General features: G+C 38.4%; 1 protein-coding gene across 1 annotated transcript in view; it reads left to right on the forward strand.

The window, feature by feature from the left end:
- Window positions 1–2,452: 2,452 nt before the first annotated feature.
- The window catches only part of LOC135112806 (uncharacterized), a 72,103-nt gene continuing 53,892 nt past the window's right edge, over window positions 2,453–20,663 (forward strand). The window contains 7 exon segments of the mRNA XM_064027629.1: window positions 2,453–2,594; window positions 8,677–11,456; window positions 14,887–15,058; window positions 15,161–15,370; window positions 15,722–15,843; window positions 16,317–16,545; window positions 17,105–18,278. Coding sequence (XP_063883699.1) covers window positions 8,756–11,456; window positions 14,887–15,058; window positions 15,161–15,370; window positions 15,722–15,843; window positions 16,317–16,545; window positions 17,105–18,278 — 4,608 coding nt within the window. The 5' untranslated portion in view covers window positions 2,453–2,594; window positions 8,677–8,755.

The following is a 20,663-nucleotide window of genomic DNA, read 5'->3' on the forward strand; positions in this document are numbered from 1 at the left end:
TGACAAAAATTTTAGAAAGAAACAAAAGGTATCAATAAATATTTCGCTGGGATATTAAGTTCCTCGCGAAGAGAGAGAGAGAGAGAGAGAGAGAGAGAGAGAGAGAGAGAGAGAGAGAGAGAGCTAACGCACCGAGATGCGAGTACCGACCCGACTAGTAATAATAATAATAATAATGATAATAATAATAATAATAATAATAATAATAATAATAATAATAATGGCGCTAAGAAAACTTTAATCTAATATATATATATATATATATATATATATATATATATATATATATATATATATATATATATATATATATATATATATATATATATATATATATATATAGGATAGCTAAAAAAATTATTTCTAACTACAGTCAACGTTTTGCGAAGGCCTTTCGTGCTCTCTCTCTCTCTCTCTCTCTCTCTCTCTCTCTCTCTCTCTCTCTCTCTCTCTCTCTCTCTCTCTCTCTCTTCACTGTTTAGTGAAGGATAGCAGCAGGACAAGTACATTAATGTTCTTAATGCACTGCTATATATGGGTACAGGAAAAAAAAAAGTAGTACTTGATACCATTGTCAGGAAAATGTCACGTGTGTGTGTGTGTGTGTGTGTGTGTGTGTGTGTGTATATATATATATATATATATATATATATATATATATATATATATATATATATATATATATATATATATATATATATATATATATATATATATATATATATATATATATATATATGGTGGATGAAGGGTGGGGACAGCAGGGTACTGAAGTATGAGAGGTTCTTTCAGTACATTAATAAATTAATATTGAGTTAAAGGATTCAAAAGAATCGTTGATTTAGTCCATGAGGTATTTAGTAAGCCACTACTCAAAGCTTTCTGAAATTCACCGGCATTACGTCTAGTAAACGATTCTGTAGTGTAGCATTCAGTAAATGCCTACCTTCAGTTAGCGTTAGCGCAATGTCTCAAGCTACAAGCTTCGGTTATGCCTTCAGTACTTTTTTTTTTTTTTTTTAAGGAGGAGAGAGGGGGAGGAAGGAGGGGAGGTGCGTTTGTGAGTTTCTTTGTTCATTCAATGAGTAACGAAGCAAGGGAGAGATTATCTTGTTTCATCTGAAGTATGTCGCCCGTTGTTTCACCCAATCATGAACTCATTTGCAACGTTTACTAGAAATATTAACGAAAAAAAAAATGGAAATAAAAAAAAAGTGAGCTCAGTTCTATTAAGATCAACAAGTAAAACGGTGGAATTACGTGGATCAGAAGGCACATTTCCCATGCAAATCTGTTCCCCTCCCTGCAACAAACTAGCATTATTTTTTATTATTCCTACAAACTTCACATTGCTCTAGCTAAGTTTTCATTACTATATCTAAACGTGCTACTGACGGGGGATTTATTTCACTGGTTTGTTTAATAATCAAATAAATAGTGATGGAAGTGAAATGGAAGTACGTAGAAGGATACCCATGTTTTCCAACCACGCCTAGCTTAGACCTCCCCGAAGTCTTGTTATTATTAGGTACTCGCGAACCGCGTTAGGCTGGAGAAGAGGGCGGGCGGGAAAGCCTCCTTGATAACGAGAGAGAGAGAGAGAGAGAGAGAGAGAGAGAGAGAGAGAGAGAGAGAGAGAGAGAGAGAGAGATTGCCAGCAGTTTCCTGTTTGTTTTCTATTTCCGTTTTTATTAGATGTATTTTTTTTGTTAATATTTATTCCAAACTCATAAAATTCTCTCTCTCTCTCTCTCTCTCTCTCTCTCTCTCTCTCTCTCTCTCTCTCCTCGTGGTGTGTGTGTGTGTGTGTGTGTGTGTGTGTGTGTGGTAGTTACCATACACTTTCAGTTGATATCGTAGAAACTAAAAATCACTATACTCCTGGTTCACAATAATATTGCAATATTATAGTAGAAATATTAAGATCATACAATTATCAATAATATTCTCGTGCATGTACAGCTTAAAAATAAAAAGTCAAAATGCCGAAGAAATGAAAATACTATTGTGAATATCTATATTATGACTGCGTGAAATACAGTGTTAAGAGTCACGTCGCCTATGTTTTCACGGCTAACCAGGCAAACCGAACAGGTAAACCAGGGAACGCCTACGCCAAACGACGGCATCTCGTATCCTATAGGCTCAAAACACTGACATTTATGTAAAGTTGTCGTCTGCTTGTTGGTGATGATGGCCCTGCAGGAGTAAGAACAGGCAGCCAATGAGTGTGCGCGGGAGAGTCACGTGACCGTATTTTGACCAATCACCGCCAAGCTTGCAGGCCCATTCACCAAGGTTGGATATGTCATTAATGATATGAGTATGGAAGCAAACTCTCTGTATTCTATAAAGAACACCTGGTGGGCAAAAGAATTTATACACTTACACATCCCTACATTATATGAGCGTCACGTTGTTGCCTACATCAGCGTAGGAAAGATCAATACAGGAAAGCATAAACAAAAGTGTGTAAACCGGGGAATTCCCTCCGTGTTGCATCCTCCATGGACTCGTATCCGTAGGTGTGTGTTGCTGAAGGGACGACATTGATCCACATTTCCCCCGCTCTCCCTCTTTTTAATCCATGCCAGGTAAGTCTTCAATACCATCTTGCGTCGTAGAAGCCGTTTTACCCACACCAGAGGCCGAGCAGAAAACAGGATAGAGTGTGGAGGAAGTAAATAGGCAGCAGAGGTCCCTTTGTTGTCATCGGGCTGAGAGGGGGAATGGCTGCTGCTGCTGCTTCTGCTCCGCTATTTTCATCAGTTCTCGCCGTCTACCTTGCTGCGATCGTGTGAAATTATTTGCCGACTGATATTGCAGAATTGTTGGGGTACTGGTGTTCATTCAGTGAGTGTTGTTTCGTGATGCTAAGTGTAGTGCTCAGTGAATATAAGGTTCAGTACGTCGTCTGTGTCAGTGAGTCCGTCCGTCTCCACCACATTCAGCTCTAACGGGTGTTGCTGTAGTTGTAGACCTGTAGTGTTATGCTGTGATCTGAAGTGCTCTGTTTATGTGAGGATACCGTGCCGTGATATCTGGTCAGTGTCAGTGAGTCTATACATTTCTACCACTTTTTTTCTCTGTCCGCAGCAGTTTACTTGAAAAGAAATCCATTTGTGCATTGAGTGTTTTCTATAAAGATATATATGTATATATATATTTTTTTTTTTCCTTACAATGATTATTAGTGCATATTATGAAAATGACTGAAACTAACAGGAAATGAGTGCCAGAAAAGTCAGTTATGGAATTTTGTTTGGTTTCTATGTAATGCTTGGGTAGCAATAAGGACTCAACAGTGACTTAAAAATGTTGTGAGCAGAAATGGATGTAGTACTGTAGCCCTGTAAACGTGCTGCTTGTATAGAGAATGTAATACTAGATTATACTAGTATAAATGCCAAAGACATTTTCATCATGTCAGACATGGTATTTTAGTGACCTGTTTTAGTAATACATGAAGACTTTTAGATGTTATGATAGACAGCATATCCTTTAATATCATGTGAATCTGTGGTTCACTTGACATAGCTGCTGTGGTTAAAATATATTGAGATTGATATTTGAGAATGGCTGCTGTGGGTGCTAAAACAAATATTAGGGAGAATATTTGAGTTATCATTAAAATGGAAAGTCAGATTTCTTTGAATTCTGTTCTTCATTGGTCAGGTTTTGGAAAGTTAAGTTTGAGTCCTTTCAGATTGCAAGCATTCTTGCTGGAATTGTTTTGAGAACAAAATTACCTCATAACCATTGAACAGTTTGTTTTCATCATATCAGCCATGTAATAGAAAGTACATAAAGTGACTACAGTATAGATGTAATGAGGCTAGACAGGAAGTCTGCTTCTCATTTCTCAATGGGTATTTATTTATTTACTTTTAGTTTCTGTTTGTGTTTGTGTGTTTTGCATATGGGCAGGTTTTCTCTGATGCATATCTCATTGAAAATGATATATGTATATTTATTATCTTTATTTTCCTAACCTATGCCTTATCAGAGTCTTATTCTTTTTACTAAAATACATAACTGCCAAAACTAGTCGTATTTGCTAAATTGTAATTTTGAGCCCTAGACCCTTTCTTCAGTAATGTGTTGGTAGTAAAATTGTCTCCTTTTGAGACAGAAAAGAGAATGCTCAGGTACCTGTACACACACACACACACACAGAATGAGTACAAAGAGCAGTCACTAAGATGGTTCTGGAGTTGAGCAACCCAACTTACAAAGAGATTAAAAATGTTGGAAATTCCTACCCTTGAAAATAGGAGAGAGAGAGAGGAGATTTAATAAACATCTATAGAATGATAAATGGTATCGGAAATGTGGACAAAAATGTTTTATAAATTTAGACACACACAGTACAAGGGGACACAGTAAGAAGCTGAAGAAAGTTAACTGTAGAAGATACATCAAGAAGTATAGTTTTCCTTATAGAAGTGTGAATAAATGGAATGAACTCATTGAAGATGTTGTCAATGCCATAATTGTCCATGCTTTTAAGACCAAACTGGATAGATATAGAGATGGGATACTATGAGACTACTCCCCTCCTGTAAACCACAACTAGGTAAATAAACACACACACACACACACACACACGGCAAAGTCTACACATGTTTAAAGAGAAACTGGATAAATATGATTATGGAGACAGGATAAATAAGCTTTGGCTTGTGCCCTGTACAATACAACTAGGTAAATACACACACAAAAACACAAAAATACAATGCTTTTAGCAAAAATGCATGGGATACTAACTTCCCAAGATCTACATAGCAGGAAGATTGAAAGAAAAGAAGGGAAAAAGAGTCAGGAGGAAGAGGTATGAGGAAGGTACCAGTTATATTTTTCAGAGTAAAACTATTAGAAAGCTCAGCTCTACTATTATGGGAAACCTTTGTAGCTTTTACTCTCTTGTAACTGATGTTATGGACCATGAAAAGGATTTGTGTTACAGTAATCCACTAGATAATTTAAAGTAAACCCAATGCCATCATTGTGTTTACCTTTTCCAAGGTAGGTGCAATTGTGGCTTTGGGATAACAGCTGCCTTAAATTTTTTAGTAGTGATTTCAGAATAAGACTTTTGCAGTCTAATGTGATGTCAGTCAGACTTTATCACCATGAATTCTTATTCTGTTGCTTGGTTACAGCTATTGTATGTTCTTGATAGAGCTTTTTGTCACTGGCTCTCAGGCTATGCAAAAGAGTTTGTAAAGGTAATTTGATTATATATTTTTGTATATTTTAAGATGGATTCAGAAATAATGTGCTTAAAAAAAAAAAAAAATTGAAACTTTTTGGGAAATTGACATGAGTACAATATAATAATGTGAAGGATAACTATGGAATGAGCTGTTTATAGTATTATATACAATTTTTCATAACTATATGAATCCTCTGCAAGAGTAGAGGCATGTGTGCCACATATTACAGTTGTGAATTATTGTCAGATACTTTCTGCACAAACTTCCTTCTATCATGTGGTGAAGATGGTAAGAAGGAAAGAGACATTTGGATCATCTTAACATAAGGTCAAACATACCATTTTTTCTCTTGTGAACACCACAAGTTAACTCTAGACAGTTGGCCAGAAGGGACATATCAGCCCCCCACAGCTTAGTCATTAAGGGGCTAGCTCGCAGTCTATATTTCTTTGCTTTGCCACTTATAGCCTTGCTACCTGGACCTGTTAGCATAGATTGAGTAGTAATTATGCACATGGATTACAAACTTTGTGTTGAGGAACCATTATCTTTTTGGACAGCAGTTTGGACTGTGAGAGCGAAAGTCATAAACTTTTGTAAAATATACTACTCTACAGTAATAAAAATTGTGGCTTGTTAGATTTATAGGACATTTAGTATTGCAATATTACTTTTGTAGTACATTGATATTTAGTGAGTTGCAAAAAATGGATATATTTATTCATTTATATATATCATTAAAATTATTTATGTGCTCTAATTATGACTACAGAGAACCACCGCAGATTCTAAACTGGTGTATAGGTAATAATTATCATTACAATCATGTTGCCACTTATAGCAAGATCTTCAATTTTGACGTACAGTTTCTCAAAACAACAAAAGTTGCACATATGGCACTCTTCTGTTGGTTGCCTCATGTAGTGTAAGTACTAAGGATAGATGTGTCTGGTATGAAATATCCTCAGTGACTTCACAAAACATTAAAGGTTGAACTGCTGGAGGTTCTGCTCATTTAAATGTGATGTATAACACAGGATGACACTGGATGGTAACATCATACCTTCCTTTGACAAATCTTGTAAAGTTGTCTTAATGTTTTGAGTCTTCTTAAAGTTGGATTTTTTTTTTTTTTCTCAAAGTAAAAAAAAGTGATATGGTTCTCTTGTTCACTAGATGTGGTTACTAAGTGTTAAAAGATATTAAAATGTTCAGATAGTATATGGTTCATTTATATACAGTGCATTTGTGTATAACATTCAGTTTATGTATTCTACACATAGATATGTATACTTTATCAGTGAAGCACACACACACACACACACACACACACACACACACACACATCACTTTCCATTCAAAATATCCAAAGTCGGAACAAGGCTTTATTAATTAACTCAAAAATGTTTGTTTCTGTATTTTATTTTGCTTCATTAAGTATGTTCACATTTACACATCACATTAGATATTGATTTTGGGAGGGAAGGAGCACACACAAATTATCTTGTTCCGAAAATAATTATGTATTGTTATATGCATATTGGTCTTCAGGTAATGGTGGACTAGTATGAAGAGCACTGTGTGCTTATAATTCACAACAAATATATGGCATGTAGTAAGACATGAGGTTTGTGTAAAATATAATACTTCATGCATGTGAGACATCTCTTTCACTGTGCCAGATTCTAAAATCTGATGAATCCAATGAGATTCACCAATAACTAAATGTAGGATGGTAATATAAGTAATACTCATATTATTGTTAAATTTTATTGTAGAGGTTGACCAACAAGTCACTCACACACACACACACACACACACACACACACACACACACACACACACACACACACACACACACACACACACACACACACACACACACACACACACACACACACCACTTTCCATTTAGAATATCCAAAGCAAGGCTTTATTATATAACTCAAAAATGTTTGTTTACATATTTCTTTTATTTTGCTTCATTACATATGTTCACAACTATGCATGTCACATTAGAGAAGATAAAAGCTGTAGGAGAGTAGTTTGGAAATCAAAGCTTTGTGCCACATTCTGTCAAAAGCTTTTGACATGTCTAAGGCAACAGCAAAAGTTTCACCAAAATCTTTTAAAAGAAGATGACCAAGACTCAGTAAGGAAAGCCAGAAGATTACCAGTAGAGTGCCCTTGACGGAACCCATACTGGTGATCAGATAGAAGATTGTGAAGTGATAGATGTTTAAGAATCTTCCTGTTGAAGATAGATTTAAAAACTTTAGATAGGCAGTAAATTAAAGCAATAGGATGGTAGTTTGAGGGATTAAAATGGTCACCTTTTTAGGAACAGGCAGAATGTAGGCAAACTTCCAGCAAGAAGGAAAGATAGATGTTGACAGACAGAGTTGAAAGAGTTTGACAAGGCAAGGTGCAAGCACAGAGGTGCAGTTTCGGAGAACAATAGAAGGGACCCCATCAGGTTCATTAGCCTTTCAAGGGTTTATGCCATTGAGGGCATGGAGAGCATACTCAATTTCTCCATCTATCAACTTGACACAACCTTCCAGACAACTATCCCCTCTTCATTGACACTCAACTGCCCCCCTCTTCTACACTGAACATCCTCAGCCTGTTCTTTACTTATGATCTAAACTAGAAACTTCACATTTCATCTTTAGCTAAAACAGCTTCTATGACATTAGGCATTCTGAGATATCGCTGCCAGTTTTTCTTACCCTTCCAGCTGTTAACTCTGTACAGGGGCCTTATCCGTCCATGTATGGAGTATGCTTCACATGTCAGGGGTAGTTCCACTTACCACTCTACTAGACAGAATGGAATTAAAAGTTTTTCATCTCATCAACTCCTCTCCTCTAACTGACTGTCTTCAGCCTCTTTCTCATTGCCACAATGTTGCATCTCGCTATCTTCTACTGCTATTTTCATGCTAACTGCTCTTATGATCTTGCTAGCTGCAAACCTCTCCTCCTCCTGCAGCCTCACGACACAAGTCTTTCTTCTTTCTCTTACCCCTATTCTGTCCACCTCTCTAATGCAAGAGTTAACCAGTATTCTCAATCATTCGTCCCTTTCTCTGGAACTCCCTGTTTCTATATTTCCACCTCCCTATGACTTGAATTTTTCCAAAAGGGAGGTTTCAAGAGACTTATCCTTCAAGTTTTGACTACTGCTTTGGACTGGCATCTCAGTGGGCCTTTTTTTTTTTTTTTTTTTTTTTTTTTTTTTTTTTTTTTTTTTTTTTTTGAAGTAAAAAATCTGGATACAGAATGTCAGTTGGTTACTTTTGCATTATAAAAATCAAGGCATGTGATTATTGTACTAATCTGATATTGTTTATCAGGTTTCTCTCCTATTTGTGCAATTAATTATTTTTAATAATTATTAATAGTTTGAAAAATAATCACAATGGAACAAAACTGAAAACTTTTCATTATCTTTCCAGCTTTCAAGAAGCTTGGCTGCTATGAAGCTTACTTGGTACTGTGGTGAGCCACCAGTGGTCCTCAGCACCTTAATTATGGATGACCATCAAGATGAATAGACGCGGGGGCAACCGAGCAAAACGCACCACAGAGTCCAAGGCTTCGGGCAGTAGTGGTCGTGGGGCCAGGACCGCTGCCCGGAAGGAGGGGGACCTTGCTACTCAGCAATCTACCCAAGTTAATGCCTCTTCAGGGAATGGCCCTCCACATGGCAAAAAGGAGGGTGAGAGTCAGAGTCCAGGGAAGGCACGCAAGGATGCCGTAGTAGGAGGTAGAGGGGATGACCAGAGTGGCCCTAGTGAGGGAGCACCTCATGTAGTTACTGGGGAGGAATCTACTGTGGTGACCAGCCAAAGTCATACTTCAAACTCTAAGATGCCGGCTGCCACAGTGACTCGTGCCCCACGTGTTGCTACTGCCAATTCCAGTAGGGTATCTGTTCCTGTAGCAACTGGAGGATCTGGAACCTGTTCCACCTCATCAAAAGAGGAGAAACAGCCAGTTCATGATGTGTGCAAGTTACCCAAAAAGCGGAAATTTGATCCGGCTGAACTGGAGGACATGAATGGAGGGCCAAAACCAGTAATAGGTCCAGGAAGTACATCTGTAGCACCATCAACAACCACTGCCACTTCCAGTACTGGGCTGGTGGTTTTGCCATCAACCCCTGTGCGAGGCCCGTCCATCAGTACCTCTGTTACAAGTCCTGTAGTGAGTGCAGCAAGTATCACTAGAAGTCCATCAGTATCTGCACCAGACACAGTAAACACCCAAATGGCATCCACCCCTGCTGAAACTGCAAATTCATCAGAAAGCAAGCCACAAGACCTCAGGGTGAATGCTGGAGGTGGAAGTCGAAGTGGTGGGGACAATGACAGTGAAGGAGGCAGAAATGGAATAAGTAATAAAAATGGTATGGAAAAACATAGGCCAGCTGTTTCTCCTGTTCCCACCCAGCCTGTCAACATGACAAGTACCAGCCTTACGGCAGTATCACATCCTCCAGTGGCCCATAACAATGTAGCTTCTCAGCGCAGTTCCCATCCCCTTTCCTCCAGTCAACTGAAGCATCATTCATCAATATCACAGACTCCTTCCATCTCTCACACTGCCACAGTTGCAGCACATATTGCTATCTCTCAGCAGCAGGCCATTGTTACTGTCCCACATTATCAATTGCCCCACGCCACGTCTCAGCAGTTGCAACTTCAACATCAGAGGCAAAAAGTACAACAGCAAAGACAACAGCAACAACAGCAGCAGCAGCAACAACAGCAACAGCAGCAGCAACAACAACAACAACAACAACAACAACAACAACAACAACAGCAGCAGCAACAGCAGCAACAGCAACAGCACAATCATCAGCAGCAATCCCAACTTGCACACCAGCAGCAGCAACAGCAGCAGCAGCAACAGCACACACACCAGCATCAACAAACTCATCAACACCAACAACAAGCTTCACATCAGCATCAACAACAACAGGCACATCAGCAACAGCAGCAACAATCACATCAGCATCAACAGCAAAATCCACTCTCACATCACCAGTCACAACAGCAGCTCCAACAGTCTCACCTTCAGTCAACCCATCACCAGGGTCAACAGTCCTTGCATCAGCAACATCATCCACAGCAGATACAAATACAGCAACATGTGCAACAACCACATCACCAGAACTTGCCTCAGTCAGTATCACAAGCTCAGCAGCTGCAGCACCAGGTTGGCAGTGGAAGTCAACACACTCTATCCCTGACTCATTTGGTGCCTCCAGCAGCCCATGCACAGCCAGGGGTGACACAGGGCTCCAGTGTTCATCTGTCCCAGTCATCAGGCTCAAAGTATACAGGGTATAAGAGTGTTGTGGATGTTGCAGCTCAGGCAACTCTGCCATCTCATCACATTTCTGGTGAGACTCGTGAAGGTGGGGAAGTGCCTCGGACCCCAGAGATGTGGTCATCACAGCAGGGTGTGGCCAGAGCACCTGTTGACCTTAATGAGTGGCGAGGACACCGTGTGCTTGCCAAGAGGGGTCTGCACTATTACCCAGCAGTGATTGTCAGTGTTAAAAATGCTTGTGATCTTGTTGTGAGGATTGATGCAGAATCAATTGGTGATCTCTTGTACAGTAGTGTTTTTACAACTGGAAAATTTGATGTAATAAGTGACGCTGTTCCATCTGCAAAGCAACTTGAGGGTGGTGCAAGAGTAGTTGTGCGTTTGGACAAAGAACAGCAAATGTTTGCTGAGGGAGTAGTGTATGAGAGGCAGGGCTCCCCCACCACCCAGTACCTGGTACGTATTAGTGGAGAGACTAATGGGCAAGGATCTGGAGTCAGTAATGACCATTGGATTCAGAGGCCCCATCTGCGGTTACTCCAGCCACCTTGGTGGGAAGATTTAGAACCACATGGACAGTCATCACTACTCTCTTCTACTTCTCATCACTTCTCCCACAAGCCTGTTGGTTACATATCCCCTGGCTTCCAGGAGACCTCTGGCTCTCATCTTGTTCCCAGTGCTCCTTCTTATCCCATGGGGTCAACCGCTTACGGCACCATTACTCCGCCAAACCATGTAACATCTCCAGGCAGCGTTGCCATGACGCCCCTCAGTGGGCAGTCTGGCTCTGCTGGCTTCAGCTCAGGGTCAGAAGAGCAACGAAGACGACCGATAGATGACTATGACAGTGATGACGACCTGAGAAGAGAGGACATCACATTTCCTACTGAAGGTGGTAAGTGAATTATCCTTATATTAGTTACAGTGATAGTAAATGGTAAGTATGAATGAATGGAAGGTTTGCATGGTGCTTGCCACAAAGGCTGTTGCAATAATTATGTTGTGGCATGCATTCTTACCATGAATATTCATTACTAATTATATTAAATGTGCAGCTATGAATATTTTTTACATACCTTGTTACTAGTATATGTTATTTAAATATTTCATTGTGTAGCATGATTGCTTTGAGTTGAGATATTCGTTACATTGTGGACAATATTTTAAAATTTCAAGATCCCTGCACAGTATGAAAAAGGTATAGTAGCATTATGACAAGTTTTGAGAAATTCTTGATTTAATGAGTGTAGCTACTTTGCTTTTTTGCCATTTAAAGAAATTAAACTGATGTTATGGTAGAGGCATTAGCGATATCTTCACTCAAGTGAGAGGCATAGTGAGGAGTGTGTTGGCTCACTCAGCTGCCCAGAAAAGGGACTTTGTAAGAGACTCGGTATTCTTTGTTCTCCCAAGAATAGTTTACCTATATTTAAGCTGAATGATGTGATATTCTGTTTTGTAAATTTGAAACAAATGCTAGGTAACTATGAAAATTTTGATAAAAAAAATCACTTGTGAATTGCAAACACTGATAAATATTTAGAAGAGCAGGGCTTATGGTACATAATACTATCATCCATTAAATCACAGTATCATTAATGCTGTCCTGCATATGTACACTAACATGTATGCTATTTTGTATCTGTAGTTGATGATCATAGTATTTCTGTGAAATATATTTATATTTATATAATTCCATAATGGACTCATGACTCAGAGCAAGGAATAAATCCCTTGATCATTGTCTACATAATCCTGGTTCTTATATGTGAGTTAAAAGTTGTCTTGCTGCAATTTTTTCTTTCGTATGCTTGTGTTCATAATCCGTATGGGAGTTAGTTTTTCAAGGAATGACTCTCTCCAATCAAATATATTAATCTTATTTTCACTAAATCAATGCAGATTTTGGAAGTTGAATGTATGGGTGCAGCAAAATGATCTGACATATTTGTAGGTATGATAAAAGCAAAATAGAATAAAGAATGAAAAAATGTGTTTTTATTTTTGAAATGTACATATAATACCATTTTGTTTCAATTGGCTTTAGATATTAAATCAGTCAAGTGGGTGCTGTTACTGTCTACACACCATCAGAGGCATTCTTGAAAGTTGTCCATCTTTGAATTGTTCAATAGATTGAGGGCAATGAGTGTATACCCTTGATTTCAGGTATCCCCACAGAAATAAATCACATGGGTTCAAATCAGGTGATAAGGTGAGCGAACCAATGTCACCATGCAATCAGATCAAATGACCAGGGAATATCTCCTTGTGAAGAATCCTTTGCAAACTTCTGTCTGAAAGCCTAAGAGCAGCAGCATGTTTCCATCCAGAATGTCATGGAGACCGCTGCCACATTTTCCGGAGTTCTGCCGGTGTGAGATCGGTCATTTGATTTTTGTTTGTGCTGATCCACTAGCTCTGAATTTGTTAACCCATAACACAATCATGTTTCGAGTAGGTGCAGGATCATGTCTACCAAGCCTGAAGTGCTCACAGAACGCTCTTGATTTGTTGTTCTTGATAAATGTTTCCACAATGAAAGCACAGTGCTCTCCCATCCAATTCATGTTAGCAACTGAAAACAAAATGAAACAAAATGTCACAAGTGGCACCAATTGAAACAAAATGGCATTATATGTAGACTTCAAAAATAAAAAAAAAACATGTATTTTGTTCTTTATTCTGTTTCACTTTTATCAAACCTACAAATGTGTCAGATAATTTTGCCACACCCTGTATTTATGGTGGTGAGGAGTGCAAGATGAGGTGTTTACCCTCCACACTTGGCTCACCATCTACCAAGTATGATTGTGACTGAAAGATAGACAATGAAAGAATAGGAGAATCTGGATTGCCATATAAAGACTAAAAGGCATCAACTGCTCTAGCCTCAAGCAGGACACAAGCATATTAATTTTATGTGATGTAGATAGGTTTTGAAATTTACCCTAAAAAAATATGGCTGTGTCCATTTGAGTTTGTCAGCAAGGAAGTTGTATTTCATTAATTTGCTTATGTCTTCCTGACACTTGTGCCCTTAGAATCAGTGCTTGACATTTAACACATCAATATATTGAATACATTATTATGCTATATTTGTTAAATACATAATAGCTTGTCAATTATAATTTTTCTTTTTGATCCTTTTCTCTTGATTGCAAGTGGTCACATTAGTAATATAGCTAACTGATAGAGGAGGGCTGCCAAGAGTATTAGTGTCTATATGTAGGTAAGTGGGTGGATCAATGAAATATGGGGCTGCATAGCCACTCCCCTCATCTCATTGTGCCCATTTTTAGAAATAAACAGATCTAATGAAAATAATTAATTGTATGTACTAAAACGGTTGTACTTTACAGTTAGCACAAACTTTTTATATTATTATTATCGTTATTATTATTATTATTATTATTATTATTATTATTATTATTATTATTGTTATTGTTATTATTATTATTATTATTATTATTATTATTATTATTATTATTATTATTATTCAGTGCCATAAACAGTAAGTTATATTATTTCTTGGTGTTGTGGGCCTTATCACATTGTGTATTTCACCTAAAATACTATTGCACAAAATCATACAGGCATTTCTTCTAAGGAAGCAAATGGATATGAATTAACCTTAGTAAGAAACAAATAGCCTTCAGATAGATGCAGTTAATGTGGTTAGCAGTAATTGTAGGGTTTCTTCATCAAGTTGTATAGTGGTCTAAAGAAAAGGAACATGTTATAGTGTGTATATTTTTTAGTAGTTTATAAAATAAGTTTTGATATATTTTACTAGGTACATGCATTATTATTGTATGCGTAGATATGAATTTAGCAACAACAGTTATTCGTCAAAATATGAATTAGTCTGTTGGTTACATTAAATACTGAGTGAATTAAATACAGCTAAGAAAATAGATAGGATGTAAAGATTTAACTTATTCAGTCAGATATGGAAGCAGCTACATCTCTATCTGTAAATTAGACATTTTCAGAAAAGAAAAAAAATAATGCTGTCATGTATTTTATCAAGTACATCCAAGAAAGAACATAATGAATCTACTTCATGGAGCTATGAAGCAGATAAAATAATTTTCACTGTTAGACTGGAATATTATGGAATATAGAAATTGTTTAAAGTTTAAAATTTCACACATGGTGAATGCATGATTGTATAGTTTTATAAAGTTTTATATCTATGATTGTATGATTTAAGCTTTTAGTTATAGAACTGAATATTATCTCCATATTATCTGCTATTATCCTCCTGGCATCCCTCCTTGTGCAGCATTATTTACAGTTACTAGATAATAATTCTATTTCAGGCCATTATAGTGGCAACCATCGCTCCTTGTCACTGACTCCAGGTGCATTAGGAAGCAAGTATACGACTGACCCTAAGCGTGCCTCAATGCACAGCAGAGGTTCCACCTCAAGCTTAATAGAACAAGGAAGCATTGGTACCACTACTCCTCGCTCAACACCTGTGACTCCAAGGTAAAACTTTACTTTGGCATGGTATTTGTTTCCATATTATCTCACATTTTGTTGAAATGAGACAGGTACTTGATGTTTCATTAATACTCTGCTCTACTGCAGGTCAGGAACTGCCACTCCATTAAAATATAAGAAAGGAGAGGTTGTGACAACACCAAATGGTATTAGGAAAAAATTTAATGGGAAGCAGTGGCGGCGGTTATGTGGCAAAGATGGGTGCAGCAAGGAGAGTCAGAGACAGGGCTACTGTTCACGACACTTATCCATGTATGGCAAGAGGCTGCGCAGCTCCTCCATCACCTTCACTCCTGGGTAACTATAGGACTATGTGCAATATCTTTTTTCTCATTGGCTATGTTTAATGTAAAAAGTTTGAGATAATATCTCCCACCATTAGAGCACTCTATAGAATAGCATATTATGGAGTATTTTTGATTGTATGCCTAAAGATATTGTCTCAAGTATCCCCTGTTCAGGGGATGTCATCCTGATTTATGGATAGATCTGTTTATAAGATCATTTTGTATATGATGAGCTCCCTTCTTATATCTTGTACTTGTCTCTTTTCTCATTGCAGCACATTTTTTATCTGTTCTGAGAAAATTACTTGATTAATTTTTCAGTTTGATTATGTATCCTATGAATACCTGTCTTGTTCCACAGGAAAGACACTCCTATCATGGAGGGTGTCTGGGAAGATAGGTCTTGTGACTCAGATACCTCCCCCAACTTCCCACTCACGGCACCTCGCTCCCAAGATGAGACAGAGGCTGCCAACATGCTAAGTAAGGGCTACATTTATTTTGATGTAAAATATATGATTATTAGGCAATTAGAAATGTATATTTATTAGTTTCAATAATTGATATTTTGTTTATCCTTGAAGAGCATTTTGTGAACATGACTTTCAGCTAAAAGCAATTACATGTAATAAAAAGAGATACTTGTATATGATGGAAGTACATATAATATGAATATATGTGGTAAAATGCACACTGGTGGAGGGTGTTTAAGGTTATCTGAATCATGATCCTTAATTTAGATAAAAGTAGAGCAGTGCAATTTAGATCTTTTGTCAGCATATGTTATATTGATTGCCAATACTTATTAAATGGCCAATTTATTCTTTAGTAGAAGAAATTATTTATGAGGAGAGTTGGATGTTGCAGGCCAAATTATTCAGTCCTTTGTTGAAGTAGAGAAAGGATAAAGTATGTTTGAAATATATCTGCTCTTTCATTCCATTCTATCTTTACAGTGACTCTGAGCAATTCCTCAAGATCAACAACACCAGCTGGCTGCTTCTCTCCTACACCACTTTCCCCACGAGCCATCCAGAGCCCAGTGACAGTGGGTCCCAAAGCAAATGTGTTCATGCCAATATCACAACCAGGTGCCCCTCTCACTTCTCCCACTGGACGCCCCTGGACTACTCATGATATCAGCAGGCATCCAGCACCTCTCCTGCCACAGAGACACATTATTAGGTAACATTCTACTTACCAAATATTTACAAAGACTTAAAATTACTGTTAATTTTTATGATTGATTGTTCCTTTTATAGCAGTAGTACTACTGTTGTCCATAGATCCTTGATACTAAGTGTTTTGAGTTGAACTTGTTGAGTAACTTACCCCAATCAGAGTAAAATTTTTGGCTGAAAAATTAATAATTCAAAGTACTTTTTTATTTATTATTATTTTTCAGTACTGTACCATTTTTAATCAAAAGGAGTAGGAAAAAGATCAGAGCTTTTCTCATGACGTAGATAAAAAGAAACTCTAAAAATTCATTGTTACAGGAACATAGTAGTTATAAGTTCAAGAAAAATACTTGAAAATCTCTTCCCATCAAAGTGATTATATTGTATTTTAGTTGTGGAACCTTTTCCTCAATACAAACAAAAACCTTGCTTTTATTTCTTCAAGCTTACGTGTGTTCTGTATGTAATAAATTATCTTTTGTTTATCACTATTTTTCTTAGATAGTTACTATTTGCTCTCTAACTTGAGTAAATTTACTTAGTTTACTTTTAAATCTCTACAGGCCAGAACTGCTTCGTCCAGTGACCAAAATGCCATCCATGGCACATACGGCTGGTGGCACGAGTGTGATCCGTGCTTCTCCTGGCCAGGGTGTACCCATGGGTCAGCCTGTAGGCCTCACCAACCCACAAGATATAGCAACCCACCAAACCCCAGAGTCGGTCATCCAGGACCGACGGTATATTCATAACACTATTTCTCGTGGGATCAGCATCAACAATCAGGTAGTTGTCTCACATCAGGGTCATGCCTCCAGGGTCTTGGCACCTGGTGTGACTGTCACCTCAGCCAACAGTCAGTCTACTGTAGCCATTCTGGAGAAGGTTCTTACTTCATCTGTGCCCACTACTGCCAAAGCTAATAGTGACTCTCAACCACAAGACCTCTCAAATAGGTTTCACCCTTTAGATAATTCGGGGTTTAGTGGTGATCGGTCCATTGTGGTGGAAGAAAATGTGAGTTCAAGTGGTGAACAAAACACGGAGGAGAACACTGGAGAACAAGAGGGGTTACTTTTACGTGCCAACAGTGCAGCAGTCAGGGACGGAATGATAGCCATCTCTGAGAATGCTTCTTTTAACAGTGGTGCAATCAAACAAGAGGGGCATGATGACAAGAACAATGTCCTTAATCAGGTGAAGTCAGAACTCACTGCATTAGCCTCACCCTTCACTACAAATGGGGGTGCTGTCATCATAACCACCCAGCCCAGGGGACATGGAGCAGCTGGTGCCTCTGAACATGTGGTCATTCACACACAGGGATCCAAGGAGGAGATCACTGTGGAAGCCAAGTGGGACAATCAACAGCAGCAACAGGGCCAGCAAACCTATCACTGGAGTCAGCTTGTTCCATTCATAACAACCCCAAATAAAACTGTATCTGGACAGCAGCAAGTGAAGAGTCAATCTGATGTCAAGCCAACTGTAAATGGGGATATCACTGTTAATGGGAAGGGACCTGCAATGAGCACAAGCGATGCCCGGGGATGTGAAGGAGGGCAGTCCCGCCGTGAGTCATGTGGTCAGGATGTGGAGTTTGATTTCTCTGCTGATGATGATGAGGTGTTTGTCTCCGACCAGGATGGCTCCACTGCTGCCACCACAGACAACAAAGGCAGGACACGTTCTTTGGGTTCCTTCTCTGGGAAGGAAGAACCCAAGAGTCCACGAAAGGTAAAGTCTTCAGTAAAATTAAAAGATGTTATTTATTGAATAATATATGTATGAATTGTTATAAAGAATGATATGACAGGTACCTGTTGAGTGAGGGAGGGATAATTAATAGCATAAAAAAGATGGATTGTACACCTTGAGAGGATGGACAGGTTGGGCTGAGAACCAAAGGCAGCAATTTTCACACCACAGCTGCTTACATCCAGGCCCATCATGAGGCCAAGAATTTCTCAGTTCCTCATAACAAGCCCCAACTCTGCTTAGACACTAGGAATTTATTTCTTGTAGCAAAATTATGGGAACACACAGTATCTCAACATTAGAGATGTGTGTTCCTGAAAGCATATGGAAAAAATCAAACCACTGTCCAGAGTGTTTTGAGTGGTTCCCACTTCAGCCATTATTCATAGTTAAGCTCCGTATCAATTGCCTCTTATCTGCAGAAACTGAGTCATCTCTAGGAAGCAAACAAAAGCAATGCAATCATCACTTGTAGGTAAAAAGAAATGAACAAGGATGACGGGCCCCTGCTCAAGCACTGCCCTTGGGTATAATAATAAAAAAATGGCATATGGTATGGTAGAGAACACCAGTCCTCACTTTTGGAAAAGACCAACCACCATCACCTTGCATGACTCATCTGTTAAGGTATCATTTTATATTCACTTCATTATGTTTTAATTTCTTAACATTTCTTGCAGTCATGTTACACTTCTATTAATTTTGGCATTTCTTACATGTGAAGCATACAGGCTACCTCAAGTAAGTTAGCAAAGCCATTTTAATGATGATTAGGGAGAATCAATTTTCTGAATTTTTATATAATCCCAGTTTTTTTTTTTTTTTTATGTAAGAGGGACACTGGCTAAGGGTGACAAATTTTGAATTAAAAAAAAAAGGCCCACCTAAATGGCAGTTCCTATAGAGATGCCAAAAAGAATGACGAAAAACAGAGGATGGGTGTATTGAAACCTCCCTCTTGAAAGAGTTCAAGTCATAGGAAGTAGGAAATACAGAAGTAGGCAGTTTACCAGAGAAAGGGATGAATGATTGAGAATACTGGTTAATTCTTGCATTAGAGCACAGAATAAGGATGAGAGAAGAAAGAAAGTTTTGTGCAGCAAGGCCATGGAAAGAGGATAGACATGCAGTTAATGTGAAAATAGTGGTAGGAGATGGCGTGATGCAACATTGCAGCGATGAGAGAGAAGCTGAAGACATTTGGTTAGAGGAGAGTTGATAAGACGGTATGAGCAGAACCCCTTGTACATGTGAAGCAAAATACATTGAAGGATAAGACCCTTGTGCAAAGTTAGATGGAGGGATGAGAAAAACATGGAAATGACTCAGAACACCTAACTTCATAGGAGCTGTTTTAGCTATAAATGAGATGTGACATTTCCACTTTAGATTACAAGTAAAGGACAGTGTAGAAGAGGACAGTTGAGTGTCAATGAAGAAGGGATAATTATCTGGAAAATTGTGTTGAGATGATATATGGAAGAATGAGTTTTTAAGGCAGTGAACAAGTATTAAGTTTGCTCTGCCCCAATCAGATATTTTAGGATCAGAAGTCAGGCATTCTGTGGGTTCCCTGCATGACTTGTTTACTTTCTGAAGGGTTTGGACATCTTAAAAAAAAAACATGGAAAAGTGCAGGGTGGTATCATTAGCACAGAAAAGTGCAGGGTGGTATCATTAGCACAAGAGTGGATAGGACAAGAAGTTTGGTTTAGAAGGTCATTGATGAATAATAGGAAGAGAGTGGGTGACAGAACAGAACCCTGAGGAACACCTCTATTAATAGATTTTGGAGAACAGTGCCACAGCAGCAATAGAATGGTCAGAAAGGAGACTTAATATGAAGTTACAGAGAGGATAGAAGCTGTAGGAGGGTAGTTTGAAAATCAAAGCTTTGCGCCCAACTCTATCTAAAGCTTTTGATATGTCTAAGGCAACAGCAAAAGTTTCACCAAAGTCCTTAAAAGATGACCAAGACTCAGTAAGGAAAGCCAGATCACCAATAGAGTGGTCTCAGCAGAACCCATACTGGTGATCAAGTAGAAGGTTGTGAAGTGATAGATGTTTAAGATTCTTCCTGCGGTGCTATCAGGTTGAAATAGAGGGGAAGATGAAGAAGTAAAGTTATTGGAAATGTTTTTTGGCTTGGTGCCAGAAGTCACAAGGGGAGTTAAATCTTGAAAGATTTTGACACTATTAATGAAGGAGTTTTGTCTAGTTGGAGGAAAGGCTTGGCAGGATTCCAAGCAGAAATGTAAAATGCGTGCGATTCAGGTGATGGAAGGCTTAAGTACCTTTGTGGGCCACCTCTCTATCATGTATAGCAGGGTAGTCCAATTTCTTTGACATCTTGGGCCACTTCAG

Source organism: Scylla paramamosain, chromosome 24 (genome assembly GCF_035594125.1).
Source record: "Scylla paramamosain isolate STU-SP2022 chromosome 24, ASM3559412v1, whole genome shotgun sequence".
NCBI classification, from domain to species: Eukaryota; Metazoa; Arthropoda; class Malacostraca; order Decapoda; family Portunidae; genus Scylla; species Scylla paramamosain.